The sequence below is a fragment of the Puma concolor genome, chromosome D3, assembly GCF_028749965.1.
Source record: "Puma concolor isolate L17-30 chromosome D3, mPumCon1.1.hap2, whole genome shotgun sequence".
Taxonomy (NCBI): domain Eukaryota; kingdom Metazoa; phylum Chordata; class Mammalia; order Carnivora; family Felidae; genus Puma; species Puma concolor.
The window spans coordinates 44686336-44699017 of record NC_141678.1 but is presented as its reverse complement, the minus strand read 5'-3'; the positions used below and the strand labels follow the sequence as shown (position 1 = coordinate 44699017).

General features: G+C 38.4%; 1 protein-coding gene and 1 non-coding gene across 4 annotated transcripts in view; one reads left to right on the top strand and one right to left on the bottom strand.

The window, feature by feature from the left end:
• ABHD3 (abhydrolase domain containing 3, phospholipase) overlaps positions 1-12682 on the top strand; it is a 39154-nt gene that overhangs the window by 21636 nt on the left and 4836 nt on the right. For all 3 annotated transcript variants that reach the window (XM_086682599.1, XM_086682598.1, XM_025931305.2), the window contains 2 exons: positions 6457-6569; positions 10659-10832. In XM_086682599.1, coding sequence (XP_086538725.1) covers positions 6457-6569; positions 10659-10832 — 287 coding nt within the window. The remainder of the gene's footprint in view (positions 1-6456; positions 6570-10658; positions 10833-12682) is intronic.
• Positions 1137-1282, bottom strand: LOC112868486 (small nucleolar RNA SNORA62/SNORA6 family). Its single transcript, XR_003224306.1, has one exon. It is a non-coding gene; the product is annotated as a small nucleolar RNA SNORA62/SNORA6 family (small nucleolar RNA).

Genomic DNA, 12682 nt, shown 5'->3' with positions numbered 1-12682 from the left:
CTCACCCTATTTCTTTATTTTTCTGCTCTCACCCTTTTTCTTTATTCTCCTGCTCTTTGCAGTTGGTTCTCAGCCCTGGCTGCACATTAGAATCCTCTGGGAAGCCTTAAGAAACTACTGATCCCTGGACCCCATCCTCCCCTCCCAGATTCTGATTCATTTGGTCTGGGGTGGAGTCCAAGTGTCTGTGATTTGTCTTAACATTCCCCAGTGAGTCTAAAGTACAGGCAGGACTGCAAACTGCTGGACGGTGGCAGCAAACCCAGACAGGGCAGGGCGGGCATGGGTCTTGCTTCTTAGGAGTTTGGACCAAAGGTAACTCCTGTCCACCTGGCTGATCTGCTTTAAGCCACTTCATTTATTGGTATAACTGTGTAGCATGACTGCATATGCATGTAGACATGTAGAACATTAGTGGGAATGTGGCACAAAAGCTATCTTGATCTCAGAGGTGGCCAGGAGATTTTCTGGTGCCCTTTGTTTTGTGGCAAGTTATTTCAAGAAAGGATCCAAGCCCAGGCACTTTTAGACACTTGGTCATTTTATATGTCTATCAGTGACTAGGTAAAATGATTATTCATTAAAGTACTGGTTTGATTTATGTATGCATACTGTTGTTTTCTCTGACTCCTTACTTAACAAACGCATCTTCCAAAAATAAAATCAGTTTTCCTAATGACAATTTTAGCAAATGACTAGGTACTCATCCCAGGGTGGATGGAATGAAAACAAAACAGCAGCAGCAACAAAAACATGCTGCAGAGATCAGTTAAGAAGCATGATTAGAAGCACCTGGGTGGCTCAGTCAGTTAGGTGTCTGACTCTTGATATCAGCTCAGGTCTTGATCTCAGAGTTGTGAGTTCAAGCCCCACATTGGACCCAGAGCCTAGTTTAAAAAAAAAAAAAAAAAAAAAAAAAACATGATTAGTACTCTTATGGAAGGATTATTTCTTCTGGGGGCCTACATGCATATAAGAGTTACAGAGTTCCTTTAAGCAACATCTTGTCCAATATTTTAGTACAGGAGAGGAAATACTTGAGAGAGGAAGGCTGTGAAATGAAGTATTCTAAGCTCCTGATTATTATCAGACATTACAATAAAATAAAAGTGGAATTAAAATGATTTTTTTTCCCTACTTTTAGCAAGTATTACTATCAAACTCCACTCATTGGGCCAGAGACCCTGTGGTTTGAGCAAAAGACTTGCCCCCATGTAGCATGCTACCTACACTTATGAGTTCATTGGCCAGCCAAAATTGAAATGATTTTTTAAAAGACATTTAAATATCTGTCTCAGTTTTCATTTTACTAGACGGAAAACTAAAATCTTAGCTGGCCAGTTCAGTATTGGATGTGTGGCAGCTCCAGCACTGAGGAAAGGGTCCTGGGTTATGGCTTCTACTGCAGATTAGCAAATTAATCTCCTCCCAGAATAGCTAGGGAGAGTCAGGCTACCTGATTAACAGGGTGAATTTTAATTCATTTCTAGACCAGAAAAAAAACCCATTTTTAAATGAAATTTGTATTTTAAAACAAATGACTTCTAAACCAGGACAGGAAAATTCTGCAGGTTAGGGAGAACTCAGTTGTCTATTTTTTGGAAGTTGATTAAGGATAGATTATATGTAGTCCATAGATAAATACAAAATATATGCTTTATTCTTTTCCCATCTGTTACATGTGAATAATTAAGAATTCATTTTACTTCATTATTCTCTTTAATGACTTGTTAAAACTAACCTCTAAAAGCCATTAAACAAATTACTATTGTTTCTCTGTGATCATAGCAGCAGTTGAAAAATCTTGGTTTGTAATTATTTCAAGTTATTACAACTTATAAAATATTTATGCCTGAACATCTGCTGGAAGGTTATCTATCCTTTAGATTTTCTTCACTTTTCCAGAAAACCTTTCACATCCACATGTGAAGGGAGTTTTCACCATCCAGCTGAATCCTGTGAGGTCTCCTTTAATCCCTTTTCTCATTAGATATGGCTTACTTTATCTCTGTTCTGGAAGCATGGAAAAAGACAGGAATTACTGCAATAGGATTAGTTGCTGGTTGCATTAGTAGCCCTAGCAACTGAGAATTAACTAACGTTTTGTCTAAAAAGCCGCTAGTTATATTTTTAGACCTGAAGGAAATGTCTGCCAGCCCTGCCAATTCAATGTGTTTGCTATGTACCCTGGATGAATCCTTTCTTTAGTGAGACTCAAGTCCTGTGACAAAAGAAGGGAAATGATATTTCCAATTGGAACCATCAAGTAGCAAAAGGTCTTGTGATATAACCACATAGTTTTGCATATCAGAAGTTACTCATCAGGTCTTTTCATTTTTCAGTCCTGTGTATTTCAGTTCGGTTTGGACAAGTATTTTCTTGACTGTCAGAGATAGAGGCGAGTAAGATAGTAATAGTACGGACCAGGAGCAGACTGGCTGAGACAATTAGGGGTAGAATTGGGAACGGCTGTGAGGTCACTGGAGACCAGGGACCGAGTCTTTCCTTTTCTCTGACATTTAATCAACTCATGATTTCATGCCTTGACAGTGAAGGACACTTGGCAGATGAAGTTCACACAGGTAGTAAGGATAATATGAGGCCAGCAACAAGACAATAGTGGTGTCTCACTGACCTGAATTTGTACCTGTGAAGAAATAGGAAAAAACAGAGCTGGAAAAGCAGCTTGACATATTGTGGAGGGCCTTGAACACATGGCAGAAGAATTTGTCCTTCAGTCAGTCATCAGTGGAAAGCTAATGAAGAATTTTAAGCAAAAATACTGTCATGATTAGAGCTAGAAATGCTCTTTAGGAAGATTAATCCATCAGTGAGTGGGATATATGATAATGGATGGTTATGAGGAAAGACTGGGAGTTAACTAGTGAAGAGGTTACTGCGGCAGTTCCAGTGAGAGGTGGAAAGTCCTGGTAGCCAAGACAGCAGGTACCATACCTTTGTCACATCCTCACCTTTATGGCACTTAACCATTCCCATGCACGGCTACCTGATGGCTTCTACCTGAAAGCACTCACATCTCTTTGACTGGGGCCTCTCTAGCTACTGGAGCCTGCTGGACTGTACTCCGGGCCAACCAGGAGTTAACAGCCTCCAGGAGCAGCCTTCAACCAGTGCCTGAAGGGAACTAGTGGAACCCATCTATCTCACCACTCATTTGGATAATTTTGAACCACATTCACACAGTCTGCCAAAGTGCCTCAGAGGATTGGGTCCCTGTTGCCCACAGCCACAAACTGTTTAGTCACATATGCTTTATTGACTTCCTACCTTCCCTGACACACTTCACCACTCCTCTACTGGTGCTCCCTGCTACCACCTTCCAAATAAATTGCTTGCACTCACATCCTGTCTCAGGGGCTCTTCTAAGGGAATCTAATATACCAGGCCTTTACTAGAGTGGAAAGAAGGGGTTTCTGGCATTTCCTGCAAAAGACACTGAGGAGGAAGAAACTAGAGGATTTGGCAGTTTACTGACTATAAGATTAAGGGAGAGGGAGAAGGCATTGCCACCGACAGTTTTAACTAGGAAAATATAGGTGTCATTTATTTTTAAAATGGGAAGTTAGGGGGCACCTGTGTAGCTCAGTTGGTTAAGTGTCCAACTTTTGATTTCAGCTCAGGTCATGATCTCACAGTTATGGGATCAAGCCCCACATTGGGCTCTGCACTGAGCATGGAGCTTGCTTAAAATTCTCCCTCTCTCTCCCTCACCTTCTTCCTCTCTCTCCCTCTTCCTGTCCTCTACTCAAGCACAGTCACACTTTCTCTCTAAAAAAAAAAAAAAAAAAAAATGTTAAGGGGCGCCTGGATGGCTGAGTAGGTTAAGCGTGTGACTTCAGCTCAGGTCATGATCTCGTGGTCCGTGGGTTCGAGCTCTGCATGAATAGACTCATATGTAATAAAAATACCAAGGAAGGATTTCTTCACCTAAATTCTTGTGACAAATTGTGCAGTCACTATGAATGAGCATGGTAGTAGATATTATTCCATTTAGATTTTACAAATGCATTTAAATCAAAATATTTTTTAAAGTATCTCATCTTAGGGGTGCTTGGGTGGCTCAGTCGGTTAAGCACCTGACTTTGGCTTAGGTCATGATCTCATGGTCTGTGACTTCAAGCCCTGCATTGGGCTCTGTACTGACAGCTCAGAGCCTGGAACCTGCTTCAGATTCTGTGTCTCCCTCTCTCTCTCTCTGGCCCTTCCCTGCTCGTGTACTTTCTCTCTCAAAAATAAATAAATGTTACAAAGAATTTTTTTTACATAAATAAATAAAGTATCTCAGCTTAGCTGATATATTTATGATTTACATAAATAAATAAAGTATCTCGATTAGCTGATAAGGTATACCAGGAGTCATTTAACTTCTCTCAACTCAGTTTCCTGTATGAAATAGACATAATAAGGGATCTTTCTCAGGGTTTTGTTTTGTTTTGTTTTGTTTTTTAAATAATTTTTTAGGGGCGCCTGGGTGGTGCAGTCGGTTAAGCGTCCGACTTCAGCCAGGTCACGATCTCGCGGTCCGTGAGTTCGAGCCCTGCGTCGGGCTCTGGGCTGATGGCTCAGAGCCTGGAGCCTGTTTCTGATTCTGTGTCTCCCTCTCTCTCTGCCCCTCCCCCGTTCATGCTCTGTCTCTCTCTGTCCCAAAAATAAATAAACGTTGAAAATAAATAAATAAATAAATAAATAAATAAATAAATAAATAAATAAATAATTTTTTAATGTTTATTTTTGAGAGAGAAAGAGCACAAGCGGGCGAGGGGCAGAGATCAAGGGAGACACAGAATCTGAAGCAAGCTCCAGGCTCTGAGCTGTCAGCACAGAGCTTGACACAGGGCTCAAACCCACAAACTGTGAGATCATGACCTGAACTGAAATCAGAAGCCTAACTGACTGAGCCACCCATGTTCCCCTTCCTCAGGGTTTTGTAGACACAAATTTAATTATTTAATAATTGTTCACCATTGTAAATCTTGTTAGGTTAACTCTCTTGTTTGGAGAGTTTCATATTTGCAGACCTCAGAAAGATGATAGTAGGCAATGTGTAGTGTTTTAGGCTTGAGATTAGTTGGAGGAATCATTAAAAACTGTGGCTTTCGGGATGAGCACTGGGTGTTGTATGGAAACCAATTTGACAATAAATTTCATATATAAATTAAAAAAAAAAAAAAACTGTGGCTTTCTCAGGCTTCTCATTAACAATTGAATGCTGAGCGAACATAGCCTTCCTATTCCGATCATGGTTTATTGGAATAGTAGAGTCAGGATGGTACAGGTAACTGTTTTTATTAAAGCAATGTTACCAGATTCCTCTCCATGTTATTCAGTTTCTAGTTATTTGGTCTCACATATACACACACATATTCATATACACATTCTCATTTATTCTACAGAGAGGACTGCCCTCTCCTCCCACAGCTCAGACAAAGCATTTGTGAAGCTTTCCTGCCGGAAACAGAGCCCTTATTGATGAAGTTCACATGAAAAACATTTGTTTCAATGCATCATGTATTGAGGCATAATCACCTTTACATAATATAACATTTTAAGTGTTCGTTGCAGTGTAGTGCAGCTGGTGCTATATGGATGTATTGTTGTAAAACAACATGTTTAATAAATACAACTGGACATTCCTTTATCGAGAGTGAAGGCAGTGCCAGAAAACCACACTCACTCACTGGTAGACAACACTCAGGATAAAGAAAGCAGTTCCCGAGGCACCTGGGTGGCTCAGTTGGTTAAGCACCCGACTTCAGTCATGATCTCGCGGTTCGTGAGTTTGAACCCCACGTTGGGCTCTGTGCTGACAGCTCAGAGCCTGGAGCCTGCTTCAGCTCTCTGTCTCCCTCTCTCTCTGCCCCTTCCCCGCTCATGCTCTGTCTCTCTGTCTCTCAAAAGTAAATAAACATTGAAAACAAATGTAAAAAACAAAAAAAAACAGTCCCCCAGTTAGAAAGCAGCCACAATTAAAAATTTTCGTGGCATTATTGTAAAGTCTCTTTTGTTTGTTTGCTTGTTTTTTTAATTAATCAATTACTTTGGTTTTGTCAGGCATAATTTTTTTTTTTTTTAAATAAAAGTGTAACTTTTCGCTGTTTCTTTCTAAATTGATCCTGTTCTTGTTAAATTGGAGACACATTTGAGTTTGGTACTGTGTATTCTATTTAAGGTATTTGTATCAGTCTTGCCCTATTTTTGCCAAGCCTTCCTTGCATGACCAAAGTCTTCTGGTCAGTGCCAACTCAGATCGTGTTGACTTTATATGGAATATGTGTGAATTGCAAGATATGAATATGATAAATTATTATTTTTCATAGTATGTGCAAAGGTTATTTTCTCATGTTTATGTCTTCTTGATCTTTTTACATTTCTGCATTATGCAAATCATTAGCCTCATAATTTTAAATTTTGTGCTTTACCTGTCTCTGCTTACAGACACCAAGGACTTACTGTTGTGCTAACACTGAAGACTTGGAGACAGTTATTCACCACGTGCACAGTCTGTACCCTTCTGCTCCTTTCCTGGCAGCAGGGGTTTCAATGGGAGGGTAAGGTTTTTCCTTTCTAAAATGTCTGACAGGGGTAGCTCATTTGGTTAAGCTCCAACTTTTGGTTTCAGCTCAGGTCATGATCTCACAGTTTCACGAGTTCAAACCCCATGCCAAGCTCTGTGCTGAGAGCATGAAGCCTGCTTGGAATTCTCTCTCCCTCGCTCTCTCTCCCTCCCCCACTTGAACTCACTCTGCCTCTCTCAAAATAAATAAAATTTAAAAACATTTTTTTAATAAAATAAAATGTCTGAGAGAGAAGTGGACTTACAGACAGCTTCTTTCAGAACTCTATAAACTACATAGGCATTTTAAAATAAATGTTTGATTATTTTTGTCTTATTTCACCATGTACGGTTGAATGAATGAAGTAATTAATTCAGGTGACTTTTAATTTTTCCTTGGCAACCAGTCTCTGTGGTGAAAAGGATACAAGTATCTCCTTGGGATACTAGGATTTTGTGAGCCTGAAGGCTTATTGGAATCCCATGATGTTGATTCCCATCACTCGACAGCTGCCATGTTGACCTTCAGATTCCCTAATGTACTCCCAGCCGTCCTTGTAAGTGCATCCTCCAGCACCACACAGGAAGCTGACCTTGTAGTCTGACTTTCATCATTCCAGTCATAGAAGTAATCACTTCTTGCTCTCTCCAGCTGAAGAGACCTTCAAAACTGTTTTTCTCCAGGTGTGGTGTTTTTGTTTGTTTTGTTTTGTTGCTGGGCAGATGGACCTACCCTGGAATGCTCTCCTAGAAACTGTGAAGTTTTATTGTTAACCCTACTCCAGCTGCTATTTTAAGCATATGAATATTATAATTTGTGCTTCTTGCAGTTACATTGAGGATTATTTGGAACATTTATGCCATGTTTAGTCATTTCCACTAATAATTGTTTACCTTTTTTTGTTCTAGTGATTATGAACTTAATAATCTGGCAAAATTTTAACTATCTGGCATTTTACCATGCTTAGATTCCCTAAACTCTTGTCCAGAAGTACTTTTTTAAATCAGCAAACACATGAGATAGAAAGTGTATTTTTTCTTAATTTTGTCATTGATTTATCTGCCATTTCAATTTTCAGAACATCTTAGGAGTATATTTACCTGAAAATGAATAGGCTTTACAAATGATAGATTCCGAAAAATAGTCTGTAACCACAGCTTTTTAGATTCTGAAAAACATAAAACTAAGAAGAAAAGAATACATTTCTTACATTAGCATGGAAGGTCTGACTTGACCTACTAAAAAGGAAGAAATCTGAATCAGTGCAGAAAATCCAGGCAGAATCTGTGAATTGTGCTCAGTGTACTTCTCTTTCCTTTGCTCCATAATGTGAGCCATAGAGGACAGGGTGCCAGCTGAACTTTTTCCCTTAATCATATAAATTCTTGACTTTTTAAAGGCCAGACCTTACATAAACAGGCCCAGATTCTCTATTCAGAAGCTCCTGGGAAATGCCTATTCATGTCCCTTTGAAGCCTCAGTGCCTGAAGGCAGAACTTGACCATTAGCCTTTGCAGCTGATTGAATATTAATGTCTTGTAAATTGTTTGAAGGAAGCACCCTTTCTAGTTGCCTAGCACTGTGACACGTTCCCAAGTGGGCTTACCACTTGGGGATGTTTTACAGCTTGACACATTTTTTTTTTCTTTTGGAAATGCAACAGACAAAAATGTAGTCTGTTGAAGATCCTAACATCCAGTGCCCTTGTAGACTGGATTAATCCCCATACCTGTGATGCCTGTGACCCAGTAGGGGATTTAAGCCAGAACTGAGTCTAGCCAAGGAATTCATGTCATTCTAGACCCAGTCAAGTTTCAGTCTCCCAATGAGATGATAAACAAGCTTTAAAGAATGTATTTAAAATTCACATAAAAGTGAAGAGAATAATGATCTCCCATATATACTAATAAGCTGGTTTCAATAATAATCAACCTTCTTCATACAGCTTCAATAATTATCAACTCACAGATAATCTTGTTAATCAGTCTTACCCTCCATTCCTCCCCAATTCTGATTATCTTAAATCTCATCTATCATGAGATTTATATCATTTATAAATATTTCAGTAGGTAATTTCTAAGAGGTGATTTCTCTTTAAAGCACACACACACACTGGTATCAGACCTGAACAAAACTAACAGTTTCTAAAAATCATCAAGTTAAATATTTTGTCAGTGTCACATTTCTTCGACTTTTGGTTGGTTGGTTTTACAGTTTGAGTTAAGAACCAGATAAGGTCCATAATTAGGGTTGATATGCCTCTTAATCTCTTAATTCTGGATTCTTCTCTCTCTCTCTCTCTCTCTCTCTCTCTCTCTCTCTCTGTCTCTTTTCTTTTGGTGAAAAAATGGAGTCCTTTTTCTGTCAAAGTAAAACAAACTGTTTTGGAGTAACATCTTGGTATTATTTTGCTCTTGAATAATAGCCAAGGAGTATCCCCCCCTACTTGGTCATGAATACTACCAATCCTTCCTGCTCCTGAGAGCTTCCCTTCCAACCCTTCCAATTTGCCCATTATCTATCTTACTGACATGCAGGCACTCTCTGACTTCAAAACAAAGAATAGGGCCATCAAAACTAAGACCCTAGAATGAACCCTTCACAGAAGAGTAAACATTATTCTTTAAATGACTTAGTGAACCACAGAACCTTATACCAGGAGTACAGTCATCATCATCATCATCATCATCATCGTATTATTATTATTATTATTATTATTATTATTATTATTATTTTAGGAGTACAGTCATTATTAAGAGTCATTTGCAAAAGCAAAACAAAAATCTCCACTTTTGATTTAAAACCTCATCACACTCACTCTGCAAGTCAGTTGGTTTGGGAAAGAGAATGAGACAATTTTTACCCATTTCTCCTATTTCACAACCTCGGCAATTGGAGAAATAAAGAATGGAAAATACAATGAGAAGCAGAATTTAGGCTGTCGTCCCTTTTTTAGTTGGCAATGGTAAACTTATATTTCTGACATTAGTGTTAGATTAAACCCCATTCTCGTTCCTTTTACCAAAATAGAACTAGATTAAAATTGGGAAAATTGATGGAATCAAAGGAAAAGTGGAAAATGTGTGATAGATAAGGACAAAGAATAGGAAAGAGTAGGAAGAGAAAATAAGTGATTTGGGGGCCAAAAGCTCTGCCATAACTCAGAAAGTCTAACTCTACACTAGGAAGCCCTTTGGAGACTTACTTTAGAGGGCAAGGGCTCAGAGGCAACCAGGATGCCCACACAGACCCATTACTCACAATCTCCAGGGCTAAACCCAGACATCTGTAATAGTTCTGAAAGCTCCGCAGGTGATTCCAATGTGCAGCCACATCTGAAAAACCACTCCTTCTTGCTCTCTCATCTATGCCAAGCGTTGGCAAACCATGGCTCGCAGGTCAGATCTGGCAATCTGTCTGTTTTTGTACAGTCCAAGAGCTAAGAATGGTTATTATATTTTTAGATGATTGAAAAAAAAAACCAAAAGAAGAATAGTTCATGTCATGTGAAAATTATGTGAAATTTATTTAAATTTCATCCATGCAGAATGTTTTGTTGGAGCACAGCCATGTCCATTCACCTATATATTGTCTACAGCTGCTTTTGCAGTACAATCACAGAGTTGGGTATTTGTGACAGAGACTGTATGGCCAGGAAGGCCTAAAATATTTACTGTGTGGCTAATTATAGAAAAGTTTGCCTGAAACACCCCTCACATACTAAAACTAAACATTCACCTAAAGACTGAAGTCCAAAGATTTGTATATTTTTAATCATTATCATTACCATTTTGTTATCAATATCATTTTGATAATCTATGTGGCCTGGACATTAGAAACATTCTGTTGGGAGCACCTGGGTAGCTCAGTCGATTAAGTGTCCGATTCTTGACTTCAGCTCAGGTCACCATCTCACAGTTTGTGAGTTCAAGCCCCCTGTCGGCCAATGCACTGATAGTGCAAGCCTGCTCGGAATTCTGTCTCCCTCTTTCTTTGCCCCTCCCCCGTTTAAAAAAAAGAAATTAGATGTCTTGAGAGATACAACAAATTAATCACTAAGTTTCCTGTTTCTCCCCATTTTAGTATGCTGCTTTTGAATTACTTAGGCAAAATTGGGCCAAAAACTCCATTGAAGGCAGCTGCAACTTTTTCAGTTGGTTGGAATACTTTTGCTTGCTCTGAGTCGTTGGAGAAACCACTCAACTGGCTGCTTTTTAATTACTATTTGACAACCTGCCTCCAGTCTTCAGTTAATAAGTGAGTCATCTTTTAACATCTGACATCTTCAAACTTTTTGGATTACATGCCCCAACAGAAAAAAGTTGTAAAGTATAACACTGCTAATACTTGTATATTTATGTTTGCATTATATGCATTTACTAACCCAAATATTCTTTGTTATAAATATATACAAAAAATAAATATTTTAAGTATAAGCTAAAAATATAGGTAAAAGTTATAATGTTTTCTTTCTGTATCCCAGTGCACTGTCTTGTACAACCTGTAGGGTATGTGTCCCCACTTTGAAGATCACTGTTCTAAATTATTCTAAATGACTAAAAGCATTAGCATTGAATGTGTTGAGTAACATTATACTCTGTTTCCCTAGTTCTTCTACCTAATGCTAATCTTATCAGTACCGAATTCTTTCCTAGGTAGTAAGCAATGTTATTAAGTGTTATTAGTGCTGAATAATGTAGTTTCTTAAGCATATGCTTGCAAACATGATATGTTTTAGAAGCTTAGGAAAATGCACTTGGATATTCTCAGCCCACACATTTCTTAAGATTATCAGACACGGGGCGCCTGGGTGGCGCAGTCGGTTAAGCGTCCGACTTCAACCAGGTCACGATCTCGCGGTCCAGTGAGTTCGAGCCCCGCGTCAGGCTCTGGGCTGATGGCTCAGAGCCTGGAGCCTGTTTCCGATTCTGTGTCTCCCTCTCTCTCTGCCCCTCCCCCGTTCATGCTCTGTCTCTCTCTGTCCCAAAAATAAATAAAAAACGATGAAAAAAAAAAAAAAAGATTATCAGACACTATGTTTGCATTAGTTTTTCTGGAATTGTTTGTGTATCTTCTAACATTTAAATTGGTGTGATAACAGAGAACAGAGGTGTCTCTGTTTCTATTTTGATGACTATTACCATCTATTTTTAGGTGAATTGATCAATGTAATATAAATGCTAAATAAAAAGTATAGTTAATTGGTACATGACTTCTTGAAAACCATAATTATCCCAAAAGTTGACATTAAACATTGGATTAAACTTAACCTACTTATTAAATTACAGATGTTGAGTATAAAATATTGATTAAAATATTTAAAAATTAGATCACTACTCATCACTGAAATGGGGCACAGTAGTAAGAAAAGTGAATGATCTGAATTAAAGTATCAGTTATAGGGGCGCCTGGGTGGCGCAATCGGTTAAGCGTCCGACTTCAGCCAGGTCACGATCTCGCGGTCCGTGAGTTCGAGCCCCGCATCAGGCTCTGGGCTGATGGCTCAGAGCCTGGAGCCTGTTTCCGATTCTGTGTCTCCCTCTCTCTCTGCTCCTCCCCCGTTCATGCTCTCTCTCTCTCTGTCCCAAAAATAAATAAACGTTGAAAAAAAAAAATAAAAAAATAAATAAATAAATAAATAAATAATAAAGTATCAGTTATATAAGAAAAATGACCACTATTTAGGTTTGCCTGGCTGGCTCAGTCGGTAGAGCCTGCGACTGTTGTTCTCAGGGTCATGAGTTCAAGCCCCACAGTGGGTATAGAGCTTACTTAAAATTAAATAAATAAATAAATAAATAAATAAATAAATAAATAAAATATGTTTAAAAAGAAAGAAAAATGACCACCAATTAAAAAATAATCACACAAAATATAACTTTTAATTTTCAATATAGCAACTTAAAAATAATGTCTTCAAGTGGTTTATCCAATTGAAAGCTTCTGGCTTAAGTAAGGCCTTTTTGGCCAAATTGATTTAACAGCAACAGTGTGTAGGTACAAGTTGTTATGAAACAATATTTACATTTATTATTACAAAACTAGTTATAATATCTTTCAGTAAAGAAAAAAGTACTCTTAAAAAATGTCTTTAGGATAAATATCAA